This window comes from Eutrigla gurnardus (genome assembly GCF_963514095.1).
Source record: "Eutrigla gurnardus genome assembly, chromosome: 15".
NCBI lineage: Eukaryota > Metazoa > Chordata > Actinopteri > Perciformes > Triglidae > Eutrigla > Eutrigla gurnardus.
The window spans coordinates 19,680,599-19,699,800 of NC_139938.1; the positions used below are offsets into that span (position 1 = coordinate 19,680,599).

General features: G+C 40.5%; 1 protein-coding gene across 4 annotated transcripts in view; it reads right to left on the reverse strand.

Moving 5' to 3' along the window:
- cadm1a (cell adhesion molecule 1a) overlaps positions 1-19,202 on the reverse strand; it is a 330,169-nt gene that overhangs the window by 14,623 nt on the left and 296,344 nt on the right. For 2 of the 4 annotated variants that reach the window (XM_084029344.1, XM_084029343.1), the window contains one exon: positions 15,002-15,034. The exons of the other annotated variants lie outside the window; for them this stretch is intronic. In XM_084029344.1, the coding sequence (XP_083885470.1) occupies positions 15,002-15,034 (33 nt within the window). The remainder of the gene's footprint in view (positions 1-15,001; positions 15,035-19,202) is intronic. 4 annotated transcript variants of the gene reach the window in all.

Here is a 19,202-nt window from a genome sequence, read left to right on the forward strand (position 1 = left end):
GTCTACTGAACGCCGAGTATTCAACTTCAGCTTTTCACTTTTCTGGCATGAGGTCCTGCTTCCTGCTTTTAAAATAACTCAAACACAAAAAAATACCTCTGGAAATTATATTGAATATTTGTCAGATTACATCTGGTATTTGTTCTTTTTGTGGTATTCCAGAGCCGCGTGCGTGTAATGAAACCTAATTTTGCTGCCAAACAATACGGGAGTAATATGAGAAGGAAAGCCAAATGTTCCATCTCCTTGCAGAAATAAGGCAGTAAAGTGCAAGAAACCCTGCACCTTGTTTTTTCTCTCTCTTTTTTTCTGATGGAACTATTCATCATTTATCTAATCACGTTCCAAAATGTAATATAATTATGGGCTATAACTGTTCTCAGGATATTAAGCTGTATCTAGGCCACGGCTAGCTCAATAAACACCTTCTAATAATGGCTTTTAGTGGTCTCAGGAGTGACTTATTCTAACACATTGAGGACTCTCTATAGCTCCCAAGGCCAAATGAGTTTGCAGCTTGTTGCAGAGATGCACATCAGTCCTGTTAATGGGGCCACTGTTTGCAAAGAAAAAAAAAGAAAGAAAGAAAGAAAAGAAACCCAGCAGAGCTTCGCCATCCACCAGACTGCCCTTTCTTCTCTCATGCGTGATTATCAAATCACCCCCCCACCCACCAAACGCTCTCCTCCCACCCCGCTGTCACCGAGCTGCCGTGGTCGAAAAACTGTGAAAAGGTACCCAGAAGCTCGGTTTGTGTTTCAGCCATGTTCTTCACTCACGTCTGCTTGAAAGCGTGATCTTTTTTACTTTAAAAAGAGATGAGGTCAAATTGAATGACTGACAATTGGGGATATAGTCATTAGAAAGAAGAAGTCATCCAAATAAAAACTGTTTGATCCAAAGACAAAAAAAGAAAGAAAAAAAGAATCTTGTCACAGTCAAAGTGACAGAAATGTAAGGGCATTGATGAACTCCCTAAGTCGTGTCCTGTGCCTCCTCCCCTGATCCCGGTTCAGTGATAACAACATCAACAACAGAGGAGACTGTTGTGTGTGTCTCGGTGTAGCGAGACAGAATAGTATCAGTGAAATTACATCGGGGGCTTTGTGTAGATCTGTGTACTCAGCGGAGACATCCACGGGTGAAGGAACTGTGCCAAGGAAATGAGGGGCTAATCCTGGAAAAGGAGCCTGAGACAATGGCTACATTAACATACAGGCAGTAAATAGGGACTGTAGTCAAGGTCATGCACGGAGACGATCTGCCTGCACCAAGCTTTCACATCTTACTTATTTCCATGAATCAACAAACCAAAGGGTGGTTGTGATGATTTGCAGCATCGGCAGACGTGCGTCGTGATTCTAGTTAGGAAACACGTAAGTAAATGATCAAATAAGCGCCTGATTCATAGGAGCATTTTCTAATCTTTAATCCAAGTTTATGTTTAAAAAGTCAAACTACATTGCTAATACCTGAAACAGTTAGTTCCCCCCCTGAGTTGATTTTAGGTTGGAACGAGACTCGGTTTCACCGACAAGGATTCATTTTTAAACCCGATTACTTTTTTTTGTTGTCTCTCTTTAAATGTCATTTTAGTTCTTACTAACTAGACTTAAACCTAGATCAAATTCGTTGCACCGAAGCTAAAATGTATACTCTTATAACTCTATACAACTTGATCCTGGATTAACTCCAAACTTTTAAAACAGCTGCCTTTTCGAGAAGAATTGATGATCATTATTGCTGCTAATGCTAAACTCTCTCAAGATACCAATTCACCAAGGAAACTGGACCTGAACACGAAGAACACCTCTTTTTTTTACTGAGTACAAAGAGTTTCTTTCTTACTGAACCATTTCCCAATGTTTGCCTTTTATGAGTTGACCATATAGCTCCATCAAGCCTGTTTTTCTCAAAGAATGAGAAATTAGAGTTAACTATCTATCTAGTGAACAATGTAAGGTTTTGTTAAGGAATACAGGAATTAACGATTGCGCTGCAAACCACCTTAAGGGGCTAACAAAACCACCAAAACCACCATCTTCATCCCCTTTATAGAAACACAGTAAAATACATTCAAATGATTCATGTGCAGCTCGCTGGAGTTGCTTGTTGCTGGATGCACAGCAGTACTAGCCAGACATGTGTAGCTACTGCCCACATTTCCCATCATGCAGTGGTGGACTGAGTTTTAAGCTTTCTGTTTTCTCTTATTGGTGTTAATTTTGAATTCTGACTCGTTTGCATGGCAAAACGAAGAAAATAGACCTTTATTTATCACATTTGAAAGGCCAGATTCCACTTGATACCCGCAGTCCAACACCACTTCTTCTGTTAAGACAAGCAGATTCATTCTGCCGTGCCACTTTTTTTTTTTATAGTTAGACTGTAGGCTAACTCTCTCTCTCACACACTGTGCATAAAGAAAGGCTGCCACCAGAGAAAACAGACATATGTAAACAACGTCAAGAAGTCTCAAAAGGACTATTATAATTGAAATTTCCATGTAAGTGGTTAATCACAGCTAAAATAAGAGTGCAGTGTCTGTTAAGGGAGGTTGTTAGCGTGCACACGGTCCTAATTTTACCCGAACTTGCACAGTGTGATTATTCAGAAGCACCGTATCAAAGGTCTCTGTGAGGTATGACCTTTTGTTGCACAAATTGCGGCTGCTTAGCCAAGAGAGAAGGAAAAAAATAAGTTGGAGGCCTGGCGGGATATTTTCCTTTGTTATCGTGGTCCCTGTTTGGTTGCTTTGACGTGCTACTTCGGGTGTCTTTGAGGAGCAGTGTTGTGGCACAATCTCCGCCAGGTGTAGCAAAGCAGACAAAAAAAACCCAGGAGCGATAATAAAATCCCTTAACAGGGCTGAGTGCATGGTGTCGGCCTCTAATCCGAGCCTCGCCTCAAAGGAAGTTCAGACCAGCTTACATGCATGGATGGCGTCGAGGGGGAAAGAAAAAGAAAGAGAGAAAAGAAAATCTGCTGTATTCCACTTATATAGCTCACATTATAGCCGGAAGGTGAATTTCAGCTAAAAGTGAGTAAAGCCAGAGAAATTGTAATGTATAGTTTATGAATAGATTTGGAAGCAAAAACAAATCCATATGGTTTCATGGAAGCGGAATTAGGAAAAACATTTACTCCCGTATTCTGCCAATACCCAAACCAATGAGAGAGTGAGCGACGCATGGGAAGGAAGCGTTCGCTGAGAGGAAATGAGGGGGAGACCGCGGCGACTCTTGCAATGGCAATTAATAATCAATTTCAATTTCCTCCTTGATGTGATTTTTATTCTGTTTCTGTGGAGTTGTTTCCTTGCAAAGTCTCATAATTGATTTATTTTGTCCTGTTTGTCCTCCGTCGCCACACTGGCCCGGGTAACTGAAACAATCTCAGAGGAAAGTTGCAAAAACTTCCGTTGCTGTCATGGAAACACTGGCTTTCTGAATCAGTGACCTCTTTGAAATTACTTCTTAAAACACACTGATGTCGCCCATTTTAACTTTTTATTTGTATTTTATTGTCTTTTTACCTCATCTCTACTAATGTGTTTATTGTATTTGTGTAACTGACCATATTTATAGTCAAAAGCACTTTGTCAACTAATAAAAAATAATTATCACCCAAGAAATGAATATAATATGAAACAAATTGGATCTTTACTTAATTCATGATGTCTGATAAATGTTTAACCATTGCCCTTCAGCCAACGATACCAAGCATCTAACTATTGGAAGGATTGCGGGGACGATTATGGTCCCCAGATGATGTATGTTAAAGATTACTACCACATGTTATGTGTATATAATTAGCATTGGTATTGCTTGGTACATTGTCAGCGAGGGCCTGTGAGAGAGAATGTGGGTGTTAAGACGTCAGCAGGTAGCAGAGCGACAGATGGGGATGATCGACAGACAGTATGTGTGCATCTGGTGGCTCGACGCAAACCGTTTTAATATCGGGAAGGACATTAGAAAAGGATACAGATTAGAATACAATGACACGACACTATTACCAATGAATTCGATATTAGATTATTTTGAACATCTGCTCATGAAAAAGCATGCTAGATCATTTAGGTCATTTAGCAGACGCTTTTGTCCAAAGCGACTTACAATAAGTGCATTTGTCAAAAGAAAGAAACCACAACATATCATTGCCGATAAAGTAAGAGCTAAAAAATAAAAACTAGTGTTAGGTCCTCGTCTGAGTAAAGTCGTGTAAAGTAAAGTTCATGTTTGAAACATTAATGCAAACGGAGGTGAATCAGTGCAATAGTTTTATATTTAGATTTTCTGAGACACAGTTTAATTAGAAGCATGTAGCATGATGTTTGGATGGAGGACGAACCCAGGATGTTGAGTCTGACATTTATGTCTGCTCTATGATGGCTGGTTAGCTCACATAATCAGATTTTAACTTCAACATGGTCAAAATAATTCACAATAAAACATTAATTATAAAAAATGGTAAAAATGTCCTTTAAGCCATGACGGACCGTTCGTCACCCTCATGTGAAGATATCCCCCAAAGACGGGCTCAAGCCACAGAGTGCCGGAAAAAATATACCAGAAAATAAACTAAGTTTAGAATACTTGTTTTGTTCTGCAACGTAATCTGCACAAATCAACACCACTTTTATGATTTTTCCAAACCTGAACGCTAGCTCCAGAAGCAAAAATGCGAAAGACTTTTCTATGGTTTCCAGATCAGTGAAAATTCGGATACGCTACGTAAACATATCCCGGATTTATGTCTGCCATTGAGTATATCTTCAGTAGCTAGCGTAGCATTAAACATGCTAATGCTAGTTAGTGATGTGCTAACTCTGCTAATGTTAGCGCCCAAGGTTTTTACGTAGAAACATGATGTTTTAGAAATGTATACTTCCTTCCAACCTCCCCAGATAACCATCAGCACCATTACACAAGGTTTTACCAGAACTACAGAGAAATCCACAAAACCAGAAGACGAAGAAGAAAATGCATGAGAGTCTATTGAGCAGAGCCGGATGGTTGGCAGACTTTGGCCGGAGCTCCTTCATGGATATTTATCATGAATTGACATCAGAGAATCTACTTTATCTTTATCTTCTTTCTATTGGGTTTATTGCTTTCCAGGTTAAACGAAAACAAAAGCATTTCATCGTCCTAAAAAAAAAAAGATTTTGTATGCACACAATCATCAAACTAAAGCTCCGGCTGTCAGAAAAACCAACCCCAAACCTGCCACAGTGTCCCTTTAACCTAGCAGCATGTCAGGCAGGCCGTGACGTCGGCGACGCCATCTGTCCCTTTGATCGTCACTCAGCCCCGAGATCACCTTGTGCGCCGGCGTTCTCCGAGGTCCTCAAGTCAAAAGGACGGCATTTTGGAATCTGGCCAAACCTTCAAACACATCTGTCCGTTTCCCCATGCACTTAGCACCAGAAATGCACATTACAGATGTGGAGAGCCGACATCTCTGCCCCTCGAGCAGCAGCGACCGAGAGCCTGAAGAAACAAGCGCTATATTTGCCGAACATCAATACCCCCGATTCAATACCTGATGGTAATTTGGCACACCGTGGCCCCGTCACTTAACGAGCGCCTTGTCTCTTTAATGACAACCAAATGTGACAGCTGAGTCCTTGGATTAAAGAGAAAGGGGGTCCCCATGCTTCAACCTGCCACAATCCCGCTGTGAGCAAAGTGGCCATTATACTGCCCGCGTTTCTCTCCGCTATGAGATCTCTCCCAAGCGCGGCTCAATTATCCCGCTACTTCCACGCCGCCCACTGACAGCCGCGTTTGGCAGGCGTGTCCTTTCCAAACGTGCTCACCTCTTCGGAGGGGAAATTAGTCAGAGCGGCTAGCCATCAAGGTAAGCAACTGACATCTTCCACCGGCGTGCCCTTTTCTGTAAGAGTGAGGAGAAGGAAGTGCCAGTGCAGACGCCGCACACGAATAATCCGACGCCGCCACGCTGGCGCCAAACTGGAACGCGTGTTTTTTTTTTTTAGAAAAATGACCTGCAGGGAGTTAATTTACCTCATTCAGGGTAACATGACAACAAAGGAAAAATCCTCCACAAAGCAAAGCCCTGATTATTTGACTGTGCTGTTGATGTCCCACAATGCAGCTGGACAACACTGACAACAACAGTGGAAAGTGTTGGCTCAGAAACACTAATACATCTTTTTACCAGCTACTTCTGGAAGTTTTACCTTTGAAATGTTGCAAAGTTGAGTAATTCATGTTGATGGTTTAGTGTACTGCAGTATGTAGTATATTATTGGAACATACTAATATTGAATTATTTTACTTTTATGGGTATTTTCTATAAAAGCTTCACACAAATCTGATTTTAAAACTTTTTTTCTGAGAGTATGATTTGTTGTGGAAACTTCCTGCTCAGCACCCGAAAAAACAAGTGCTTATTTTTTAAGGAGGCATTGTCATTGCTCCGATGAATTGGTAAGTAACTAAGTAAGTAAGAGAAAGGCTTTGGAATGGTTTGTTCTCTCCTTTATTCCACGAGTTGAGCTGGAAGAGCACATTATACCGTGTGGGCATCCTGCATTTTTGTTTCCAATGAGCATAAATCTGCAGGCCTCAAGAGTAAAAATGACTTTTGTACCAAGAAATCTGTGTTTATCCACGCGTGGAATAAAATCTGTCATTATGTTGGCATTTTTCCACATCGCCAGTCCGCTACAGCTCATCCCAGAACCTCTTCTTCTTCTTCTTCTCCTCCATGTTTAATTTGTTCCCCGCCTGCCCTCTGCGCCTCTTCTCCCCCTTGCCTGGCCTATTTTCGAGGGAAATGGACAATCTCGGCGAAGTGCCTTCGAGCTCCGTAGTGTCTCAGCCTCTTCCTCTCTCTCTCCTTCAGTCGCAACAAGCAGGGCATCGCCATGGCAACAGCCGTCCAGAGGGAATATATGGCGAGCCGGGCAGTCAGCGCTGATGCCTCGCTAACAGGCTGGTGTCACACGCGGAAACGTCGATGTGAATTAGACGCAGATTTTCTTGGGGAGGATTTGCCCTGTTGACACCCAAATTATGAGTGCTGGAGCCACGGCTGAGTGGAATGTTTTTAGTTTTTTTATGAATTTAATTAGCTGAAATCAGTCACAAAATGAAGTTTATTTAATACTGTTTGGGAGTCTTAGTGTTTAAACTTTAAGCCTTTCATAGCGAATTGTGATTTCATGAAAACAAACATTTTGGTTAAAAATGTCTTGACAACGTTAAAAAAAAGACAAAAAAACAAGATTTGAACAGGCCAAATGATTGGTTTACATCACGGTATATACAGTCTATGGTATCTCATTGGCTAACGGAGGACGCGGTCACATGATAGTGAATTGTGTTGCAGCAAAAGTTGTGCCAACAGCTCAGACTAAAGCAGTTAGGGTACAACAGTCTAACTCCTGTTGGGGTAAGCTCCTGCAGCAAATAAAACAGTCCTACCTTAAATGATGCTTTTACTTGTATGGCACTCAAACAGTGTTTTTATGCCCATACTTGTAACCTGGTTTCTCTGCATGTAAACAAAGTGTTGGTTATTGATATAAAAGTGCTTCACTCCGCCTCCAGAGCCACAGTGAGTATTTGTTTTAAATGTGTGGGTTGGACTATTGTTATTGGAACTTATTAACTTTCTCTGTATAAAACATAATCATCATTAGCTGCAGCTGCGTTTCCATGGCATCAGTGCTTTGTGAAATGTGAGCATATTTAGACATCTCACAGTTTGTATTGAGTTGTTTTTTGTATAACTTCCACAAGCCTACGTACACTGACCCTCTGTACCTCTGGGGACACAATGCTATTGTAATGTTTTTACCACTGCATAGTCACTTACACATGACTGTCGATAATCACTGAATCAGGGCTCGACATCCAAGTCATAACAAAACTGACTCGGGTCAAATCCATGAGGGTTACTGAACAAGCGTCTCCTCAGGACTGTGTGGGTGTCTGCAGCCTGTGCTTGATTGGTATTTATGGCTCTCCTTGTTTTAAACTCGCAATAACTGATTTTTTTATTTTTATTTACTGATTCTCGTGGGCAGCAGCATCAAGCTGTGAAAACGACGTTGGGGGGATATCGTCATCTTTAATGATGATAATTGAACTTGCTGGCAAACAAAAAGCAACATTCATTCAGAGTCGTGTTTCTGATCACCTGGTGGATCTAAGGCCGATAGTCGCTCTCTTTTAGCTCCACTTTTGGTCTCCACCTACTCCCGAGGGAAATATCTGACTGATAGGCTTATAAAAGCTCCACTCTGTTCACCGGCTAGCCTCTGACTGCGACTAAAAACAAAACAGAACCAAACCAAACAACCAGTAAAGCCGGACGTCTAGATAATGATCCAAAACTCACGATAAAACTCCTTGAAGTCGAGTAGCGCTGCAGATTTACCTGATAAAACTCGGCGGGGCGTTGTGTGAGGGTTTGGGCGTGTTAAGACTATTCAAGAACCCTACAAATATGAGAACATTGGCTAATTCATACAATAACAATGTAAATTATACAATATATCATTGATCACCGTCTGTTTAAGCTCTATGCTTAAAAGAAATGGCGGAGATACATGTGACTGTCTGATGTTTCAGTATAATAGACTGTTTTTTGTAGTGTTTTTGAACGCTTGCTTTTGGTGGTTGTAAATAGACCTTTCGGCCTTAATTCCATTTTGCCCCCACGGCAGCAGACGGATGAAAAATGACAGAGATGAATATTTTCTTTGATTTTGGATTCAGTTGCCTTACATTGTTGGTATCTAACCTTTCTGAGGTCATCGCCACGATGCTGTCCCATTGGTTCAGCAAATTTGGATGGTGCAACTTAGTCTAAATGACCATTGATTGAAAGCACAGTATTAAAAGGCTGATTTCTACTAACATAAGTTATATATGGTGATTTATCGGAGAAAACCAAACAACTCTATACTGAATCAATCATTTAGTACCCCCCTAAAGGCTGAATGGAATAACATCTTGTTCTCATAATCATGTTTTTCTGCCCCTGTGAGATTGGCAATCCCAAACTATCTCTTCAGAATGATGAGTCAAGTACTTGACTACTCTGGGAAAACTCTACGCTTCATTTATACAACTGGTTCTTTTCTTTTTGTGTGTTTTGGCATAAATTCAACATTGAGATATACACAGGATATATTTCTATTTGGTAGTTTGTATGTATATTTGGTTTGCTGAGTTGTTTTCATCATTCTATAGATTATTACTTTATATTTATGTTAAGATATTGATTACCGTTAATAGAATTTTCAATTAAAAATGTTTGCCATTGAAATAACATTTACACTGGTGTTATACATGCTGGTTTAAAGTGACACGACGTTAACTTCAATGTACTAGTAAATGTACGATCAATACAGTGAAAATAACTGAATGGGTACAAGGTTGCGTTTTCCAACCTTGGCAAGGAACAAAACGGGCTTCTGCAAAGAGAAAGAAGTCGGGTTGTTAAACTCAACGTTAACACTTGATCTGTATTTGATATTATATGTACGTCAAAATGCCGACCTTGAATACATTCAAAGTGAATGGCGTCTCGTCAACAGTCTTATTGTCACTCTCACAGTAAGATATTTGCTGTTAACCTCCATAGAGGAGCTGGATTTATGGTTTTTATGTCCCGGAGGGAGAAAAGGTGCGGGTGCTATTTTCAGAACAAAGACGTTTTTAACCTTCAAGGGAAAAATGAGCTGGAATAATTTGACGTCTAAATGGGATCAATGTGTTGTGAGCTCGTATTTAAGGTTATGCCTGCATTTAAAGAGATGTTTTGGAGGCTGTGTTTTGTTTTGTGCTTGTTTGGCATTTCACAGGTCAGAACGTGATTCATCAGCTGGTACGGAGAAAAGAAAAACGCCTGATTGCACATCAACACGAGCCATGTTGGCATAAGTGAGTGTTAATTATATTTAAATATTCAATGAAATTCACCTGAAACCTTTCACTGATGTTCATTCACAGAATTGTGTATGCACATTAGTGAAATCCCGTCGCTATCAATCCAGCGTGAAGACTCATTCATCTGGTTTAAGCCTGTGTTCTTTTGCCCTTTGCAAATATTTTACAAGAGCAATACTGTAACCGAACCTGCTGATGTACAACGCTCAGTAATGAAACATTAATTACATCTATTACAAACACGAGTTGTCAACCAAGTCAATCAAATGACCTCTACGGTGTTTTGTTACTTAATAATTCTCTTAAACGTCATTGTCATTTTTAAATACGAAGAACCTGTGAGCAAAGAGTTGTTTATTTCTACATCCAGCAGACGTGGAACAACATCAAATCATTCATTTGAAGTCATGTTTGTGGCCTCCTGGTTAATGTAAGTCTAATATTCAGTCGCTTCCAGCTCCGTTTTTTGATCTCTACCCAACTCCTTGGGGAAATATCTGTCTCTTCAGCTGTTAATGTTACACTATGTTTACCAGTGAGTGTGTCTGTCTGCTTTTTTTATTTATTTATTGAAAACAGCTTCCTGCTGTGGCTGAAAATGACATGTGACAGTGAACCTGAAGAGTAAAGTTGTGGACAGCAACAATGAGCCGGAGCTCACTGTGAAGCGCTGGCAACGAGCCCTTAAGTATATAAGTATAGGTATAAATATATAAGTCACCTGGAAGAAATTATGAATTGTTGTAGTCCTATTTAGAATATGGGGTATGGTGCACTTTAGTCTCTTGTGGCCGAAATTAGTATTACAACAACAAACACTATTCACTGGCTGCAACTTTTTTTTTCAACCAGTTTCACAGAAGCTTTTTTTTTTTTTAAGGAAATCTTAGAAAGATTATCCTGGCAAAACCAACTTCTCATCTGCTTTTACGTCATAAACACAAGAGAGAAAACTATTTAGGTCAGACTTGGAAAATAGATCAGCCTTTTTTCTCTCTCTCTCACTTCCCTCTCAGGGTTCGAAAAGATGCACATACAAGTTAATAAAGCATAAAAAAACCCTTTTGGATTCAATTGATTCTGAGCTGGAATGATCGATCCCAAACGCTTGATATGTTCAATGAAAGCTCGCTACACAACGAGAACTACTTTCTGCACCCAACGTTTGGTATTGGACGTCAATCACCCGATGAGAACATAACTACTGCAGTTTGAGACAGAGACCTTGGGAGAGAGCCTTCCTTTTACGAAAAAAAAAACACACATAAATAAGTAAGTTTCATAGTTTGCATTCTGAAGTTTGTGGGTAGAAGTGAAACTTTTTTATGTAAATCTAGGAAGTCGGTTGGATGGATGGCTCGTGTTTTATTAAAAATGTTTTGAAAGGAAAATCTTAAGATACCTCATGCAGCTTAATCACTGGCCTTGTGATATCCACAATCTTGATTTTATATCGCTGCTGTTTACTGCATAATGCCAACATTTCAAGTAAGATGTCTAGCTTATATACAGTAAATATATTCAATACGGCTCACTGAATTGAAATTATAATTTAAAAAAATGATTATAAGTTGAGGAGACACTATAGTGCAGCAAGAGAGAACCACATTTGATTAAAACTATCAAGTGTTTCTATTGGATATATCATAACAAAATATGCATATTGCAAGAGTGCAAACCTTTCAGCCCATGTTGGACTTCTTTCTGTGCCTGATGAGTCACTCCATGTGGGTTTACTCTGCAGGTGCACCGAGCCAATCATCTTGGGCTCCACTCAGCACACATGCAGCATCTCAAGTTATTACGAACACACCTGGACCACACGAATCCATAGCATTAACACAATCTCACACACTGATGTATATGCATGCAAATGTTAGCTTGTACACTGGGGGGTGGGACCGACTGGAAACAGGTGGTATCTAATTCTTCTACCTTGAAACACTGCATTGAGTGGCCTGAATGAAGAATTCAGTCTTCATGCGTGTTCGATCCCTTGATGATGGACTAGGGTCACCTGTAGAATCGGCCCAGGTGTGACTCACAGTGCATGTCTCTTCTTGCACTAATGAAAGTCCAACATAGACTGAAACATGGGGACCTTTGCACTCCATGCACATTCTCCCTGTCCAGCCCAGTGATGTATCTAAGAGAAACATTTTAAATCCAGACTCTACTCCGAACCTCTTTTTTTTTATGCATTATTTTCCTGACTAACCGCACCAGAGACGAAGACCAACCCATTTTGTTAAGGTGGTGAGATACAGTGTAACATCCGGAGCAACCATTCAAAACTTCATAAACGTTGAGAACACGTCATCCCAAATAGGAGAATAAAGCCAATCCGAGCTGCCAACATCGTTTACAGGGAGCCTCGCTACCGCTGCAGGCTAGCTGTCTGTTTGACACAAGAAGTCAACGGGAGTCAGGAGCCTGAACTGCCTCACATCCCACCACCATCACTGTGATTTATTAAACGTGCCATCTTTTTGCCGATTACATCATTAATTCAATTAATTCATGTATGAATTAGAATCTCTGAAACTCTCGTGAGGTATCAAGATTACTACCTTTAACCATATAAACAATGTGTTCTGATTCACTTTTGCATTTATGCAACAAGGTAATCTCCGTAACAGATTCTGCATTCATATGCATATCATACCAATAGCCAATGGATTCGGAGAGCGGCAACAAGGCGCTTCATAATTAAATCATCTACTCTTCGTTATTGCATAATAATGGGACGGGAAGATGTATTTCCCTCATACCGTTGCTTTGTCAGTGCCCATTGGTTGAAGCAGAGCCATACCTCTAGCCTCAAATTTGGCGCATTGATCCGTCAACTAACTCAAATTTAAACCCAGCCAAGTCATTATAAGACGCCAGAGTAAAAGAGCGAGACAGTCCACGTACACACAGGTGACCTCTGTCCGTGTTCTGTGTGCAATTTAGAGTCACTTTGATCAGTTGTTCGTCATGTTTTGTTGCATGAACCAAATTCCCTGTGAAGATGGAAGTTTTATTTTGAAAAGACACAATACATGTACTTGTATCAACGCAACCTAGAGGTTTGAAGCTTAGAGTCGCCGACCAAGCGATGGTATTTGCTGCTTTTTTATCACAAGATGGCTAACCAATTATAGTTGTTCTTTGCGATGTAAAACTATGTGCACCCACAGCTCCATTTAGCTTGTTGGTGAATCACTTCAAACGTAAATATCTTGCACAGGACTTGACCTTTCCATTCCCGTATCGCTCCTCATTAACAGTTCTAACCTGCAGACGCAGCATATTTAACTCCCACGATCTGTAGATCCAATACAGTCATCTTTCAGGGGCAAGAGATGGTGATCGCTAAAATTTGCCTTCATGTAACTGATGAAATCAATTCTAAATGTATGGCATTTAAACATAGTTCATAATAAAACAGTAAAAAATATCAATATAATACACTTGACTTGACTCTGACTGTAAAATTAAATGGATCACTCACGCACTCAGGCTTTAAATGCTAATTTAATAATAATAAATAATAAATCTGCAGTATTAGAGGCACTGTGACTCATGCCATGAATTGTAAAAAAAATAAAATAATAAAATTGCATAACAGCAAAAACCTGGTCATCGCAACTGCCTCGACTGCTTTTTTTTATAATTTAAAAAGATAAGATGGCTGCTTCTGATATATGTGAGACACTTTAGTTGTTTACACCTCAGCCAGCCCTGAGCCCATCCAGCCCTATCTTTCAGTTTGATTAAATCTGACCATCCGATGAAAAGAAGCTAAAAGAAAACAAAACAATTAAATCATGTAAATGGAACTTTCTGTTGCAAATAAGGCTGCATTATCATCCCAGAAAAATAGGCATTAGAAAGGGGTCTCCGGCCCTCAGGTGCCCCTAAACCTGCAAAGATTCTTTGTGGTCCGTGGTAATTTAATTAGTGTGGGTTTATTTCTCTTTCAATAGACATAATGTGATGCATATTTTTAAATACAATTGGTCTTAACTAAATAACCCAGTGGCACTGATTGGGTTTGTGATTTTCATGGACAGGATCTCCCGAGAGTCTCTGGTTTCCGGAACCCAGTTGTGTAACCGCTCTTTGCAGACGATGTGACTCTATTGACTCCATCAGACAGGGACCTTCAGCGCAATCAGGACCTCCAAGTCTGAGGTCATGGTTTTGAAGTGAGTCACTGACCCAAGCAAGGAAGTATGTCAGGGTTAAAATGGAGCATGAGATGAACAGGCGGTTTGGAAAGTCTCCTCGCGACCGACCCCAGATAAATGGAAATCAGTGGATGGATGGATAAATAACCTCAAAATGGGGTGTAAGGGGGCCCGGACTGTTTTTATTTTCTGCATGGGCCCTTGTAATTTGACATTTATAGCAAGTGAGGTCAGTTTAAAATGTCCTGATAAAGAAACCTGAGCTCAATAGCAATTTTGTGACCACACGTTCATGAATTTGCGCACTCAAATTATGAAACTGCTGCCAACAAAATAAGGAAAAGATGGCTCGTAAATTAGGCAAATGAGAAAATGATGTGTATCATCTTCATTCAAACTAATGAAAACCAGCAAATGAGGTCTATTTTTTTTTTTTTTTTGCCTCTGCACAGAATGATCTGGAATATATAATCAGTCCTGGACTCAGAGTGGGGTTTTTATTCCCACTGTGGCACCTTCAGGGTTGTGCCGTAATTGGCTCGTCGGTGCAACCATTTCACAAGTGCAGGTCTAGCCAAAAAAAAGGGGGAAGGGGTTGTTTATGTTATGCATGGCTCTATGCAGTGGTAGTGATATCAACATTATTTTGCAGCACAATCAATACAACAAAAAATCAAACGCAGCCTGTTACAGATCAGGCGCTGTGTGGCCTCAAAAGAACAGGTGAGTTGGATCAATAAATGGCTGACACACAGCTGATATTTCCTGGCTGGGCAGCCGGGCACAACTATCAACCGTGCAGCAGTGAGAGTGTAAGCATGCTGCAAACAGAGAAACACAGGTCAAAACAAATAAAAAAATAGACATAAAGAGGAAAAAAGTAGAGATACGAACCATGAGCTGCAGGTTCAGTGCTGGGCGCAGTGTCTGAGCACACAGGGAGAGGACATGGCAGTTGAGGAGGGAGGTGTGGAACAGGAGGAACAGCATGCAAATAAAAGGAGAAATGGGGGAGGAGGCAGGGAGGGAAGGGAGGGAGCGGGGCAAGGGGGGAGAAAACAAATGACACCCATAAGCAAGCATTCAGAAGACCAGAACATGACAAAAGACATAAGGCTTAAGGGAAATCAAAGGGAACCAAAGGCAGTGCAGAGATAAACATAAGCTTACGCACACACACAAAAAAATACACTTTGCACTGCACACACTGGACGTTCCACTCAGAGGGGGGTGGGGGGGTGGGGGGGCTGCTGCTGCTCGAGGAGATATGGAAGAGACTATTATCGTGTAGCTTTGGTGTGCAGAACTGGACAAACTATCAAGAGGGAAATCATTGTGCATGCTTGTCCTAATGTAGCAGTGTATGACTTGGAAAACATTTCACCATTCTTTAAAGGGGAGGGATTGTACAACGACGTGTTAGGGCCACTTTAGGAAAGAAAAAAAGTGGAGGTGAGAGAGGGGGCAATATTCAGAGAAAAAAAATCCCACATTTTTGAGTTTTTTACAATGCTAACAAACCGGCATTTATGCTAGCTAACTTCCCATGAATGTATGTTCATTTATTTCTCTAATGATTACATCCCAACGTGTGATAATGCCTCGTTAAGGTCCTTAGGGTGATGATGTTGATGCTTATTGTTGTTTTTCTTTATATGGGGCCAAATTGTCATATTTTGCGTGTTTATTGATCGGGCGGTTGGGCTAAGATGCTAGCGGTAGTTTTCACTTATCATAGAGGAAGTAAACAAGTTGCCTGACCGGATGTTTGCAGCCATCACCCTAAGGACCTTAACGAGGCGTTGTCACATGTTGTGATGGATTTACTAGAAAAATAAATGTGTACATTCATGGGAAGGTAGCTAGCATAGATGCCGGTTGTTAGCATCATAATAAAGTAGCAAATCTGCAACTTCATAATCTAGCAAATTTGTGAAATATGCCCCCCACCTCTTTTGGCCCAGTTTTTTTTTTCCCCCAACAGTGGCCCTAATGCACTGTCGTAGGATTGTGTTTCGTATGGCAACAAGTCTTTAACAAAATAAAAGTGTTTCGCATTGACTGAGATATTCCGACACATTCTCACTACCATGTCTTCAAATATAGCAGCTTGGTCAAAATACAATTATAACACAGGGTTTGCTTATGCAACAAAAGTACTAGGTTAGTTGAAGGCAACAAAACTACTTGATAGGCTTAGGAAAAGATTGTGGCGTTGCGTAAATAAGAACGCTAGTTACATGCCGTTGGTTAAGTATGGAAATAACAACACAATTCAGGTTATTTTAGTCAACTTGACTTGATTTTATCTAGGTGAAAGTCCTGTGTTTGTTTGACTCAGGTGGGTTTACATTGGAGGCAGTTGAAGACGGTGGAGAGGGGTGCTGACCAAGCTGCAGTATTTGTATTTATAAGTTGGGAGTGAGAAATGATGACCTTTTAAACACCTAGTTTTTATTTTATAGTCCCAGTTCCCTCTAATCTCAGTTGTGACTGTGTGCTGATGTCCACCAGACAGTTAAAAAACAAAAAAAAACAAAAGTGGACATGATTGTTTGATTGCGTGTTTGAAAAAAAAGAAAAAAGAAAACAGGTTTCAGATGCTGTTGGGTGACATTTGACAAGCACTCGTTTTCAAGCGTAGCCTCCCACTCGAGTCTAAAAACCTTCATGTCTCCATAGATGATGCTACATCTGTGCTGCTGCTGCATCTTCAAACTGCTTCAGCAGTTCTGTCAGCGACACAGCTGGGCAACAGGAAGGTATAGACTGCACTCATTTCAGTTTCTTTTAGGTATCTGATGAATCCTGAGGCTGGTATTTACATCTTGAATATTCAATGTTAAAACAATCAAATTTGTTTTTGCTTTTTGCTATCGTCGTAATAGAAGTTGCACATATTCAGAGATCTTTCAGATTAGATTCATCATCTTGAAATAGCTGAAGCTTTTTATTAAAATGAAAGAGTAACTGCATCTGTTTGAGACCCATCAGCTTGCCACAAATTGAGACTGGTCTCTCGATTAGGCTAATTTTCTATTAGATCAAACCAATGCACAAAACAGACATGAACCACAGTCAGCATGCATTTGCAATTCATCGCAGCTACAACTGCAGACTAATGCACTCCAAGGAAATAGAGGCAGGGATTGCACCTGAGACTGGAGGAAACAAATGCCTTTTTAAAACACTTCTAAGAGAGATGCTTGCCCATCGACAAATGGGGCTTATCCAACAAACAAAAAAACACACATTGCTTAAAATTTCAACTGTTTATCAAAGCGTTTGTGCATCCAAGTGCCAACATTTTAACACGTGGTAAAAGTGTTGAAATTCATTTGAAAATTTTAACTCCAGAATATGGCCATGAAAAACCCATCAAAACTCCTTTCGAATAGGACAGTTTCAACAGCTGCGATGTCATTTTCAAGAGGCTAAACGTACATTAGTGTGCCTCTGGTATCCTCGGCCTCAGCGGAGTCACAAGAAAGTGCCGGGAAGCTATTAACACACACACAGATAGATGTTTGTGTAAGAGACAGAACGGCATGCTGGGTATGGGTGATTGTTCAGGGAGCAGCAGGGCCGATGCCACACCTCGGGGGTGTCCATCTCAGAGTTAGGGAGGCCTCCGAGACCCGATTCAAGACACGGTCCTCAGGTTGCGGAGATGTGTCTGTGCTAAATAATGCCGAGGGTGATTTCTTAGGATGGTAGGGTTGCACTTTGTTAAGAATGATGATGATTTTGTACTTCTGCAAGAGAAGGTGTTGACAATAATAACTTTTGATGATTAATGATCTCAGGCAAAAAATAAATACTAAACAAAAAGTGGAACTAAAACTCAGAGGGGCAGCTTGTCATTTAGAGAATAACTATTCCACCTTAAAAGTTCAACCCCCCTTAATTGAGCTTGAGCCTTTGCTAACTTCAGGTCCTATATATATATATATATATATATATAAATCATCGGACTTTGTGTGCAAGATTTCTGTGCGTAACAAATTTTCTTGTTTGTTGGATGAAAACAAATTTTCTTGTTTGTTGGATGAAAACTCTACTTTAACCAGAAGGCGGCAAACGGGACACATGAAGTTGAGTTTTTTGGATTTATTCGCCGACAAATAAATATAATATTACCCACGCTGCACTGCTACAGCCTTACTGCCAACTTCAGACTCATCGTCACACTCATGCTTGCTCGCTCTTGACCGGCCGGACACTCGCTAACGCTACGCCGGGCTGCAATATGCTGGCTGAATCTCTCAATATGCCAGACAGACACACAGCTGACCACCTACTGTGTTCATGACATCACGGCTGCTAACTTTCCGTGGACTCGGTTGCCCGTTTTGCTTATTTACTTACAGCTGGTATTAAATAATGGATGACGTGCATCGGGTTATAGTTTAGTGGTATCACATGTCTAGCTCATTTTCACCTTAATAACCTTTGCCAAAAGGCTAATCGATATATAATAGACGCGCATTGTCTCTAAGTGCCAAGTCATAAAGATCAGACTGTGACAAGATTATAGATCAGTAATTACTTTGCTTTCCAACGTAATCGAGAGATGACAGAGTGTGAAATGTTTGCAGCGTAACAAAGAAACAGCTGACCGGTTATCAATAGCGGCTGTTTAATTAATTGCGTTGACATTCTTTGACATGTATTGGTTAGTTGCAGCCTATTTTATGCGGTCTTCAGTATAAGAAGCCACAAATACGATGAGGCTGTCGAACGATGTTGCCTGGAAGGATTTACGGCTCCATAGGAATTATAGATTCCGATTGTAATGCTATGAGACGTCAATGTCAACCGGTGATCTATTGAAGGGCTTGACTGTTTTCCCGATGATGACCATGCTCACCTTTATTTTTAGTCCATTTAAAAGTTTTTTAGATCCGTTGTTTAACTTTTAAGGCAGCAGGTTGCCAACGCTGCAGAGATGAGTTATTTAGCATACATCTGCAGGTATCCTGTATTCCTTTGTTTAATGTTATAATCTCTACTCTACACACCTGTTTACTTTGAGAGGTATCCCAGTTTTCCTATTGTGTTGAGGAGATATGCATTCGTCAAAGTTTTCCTGTCA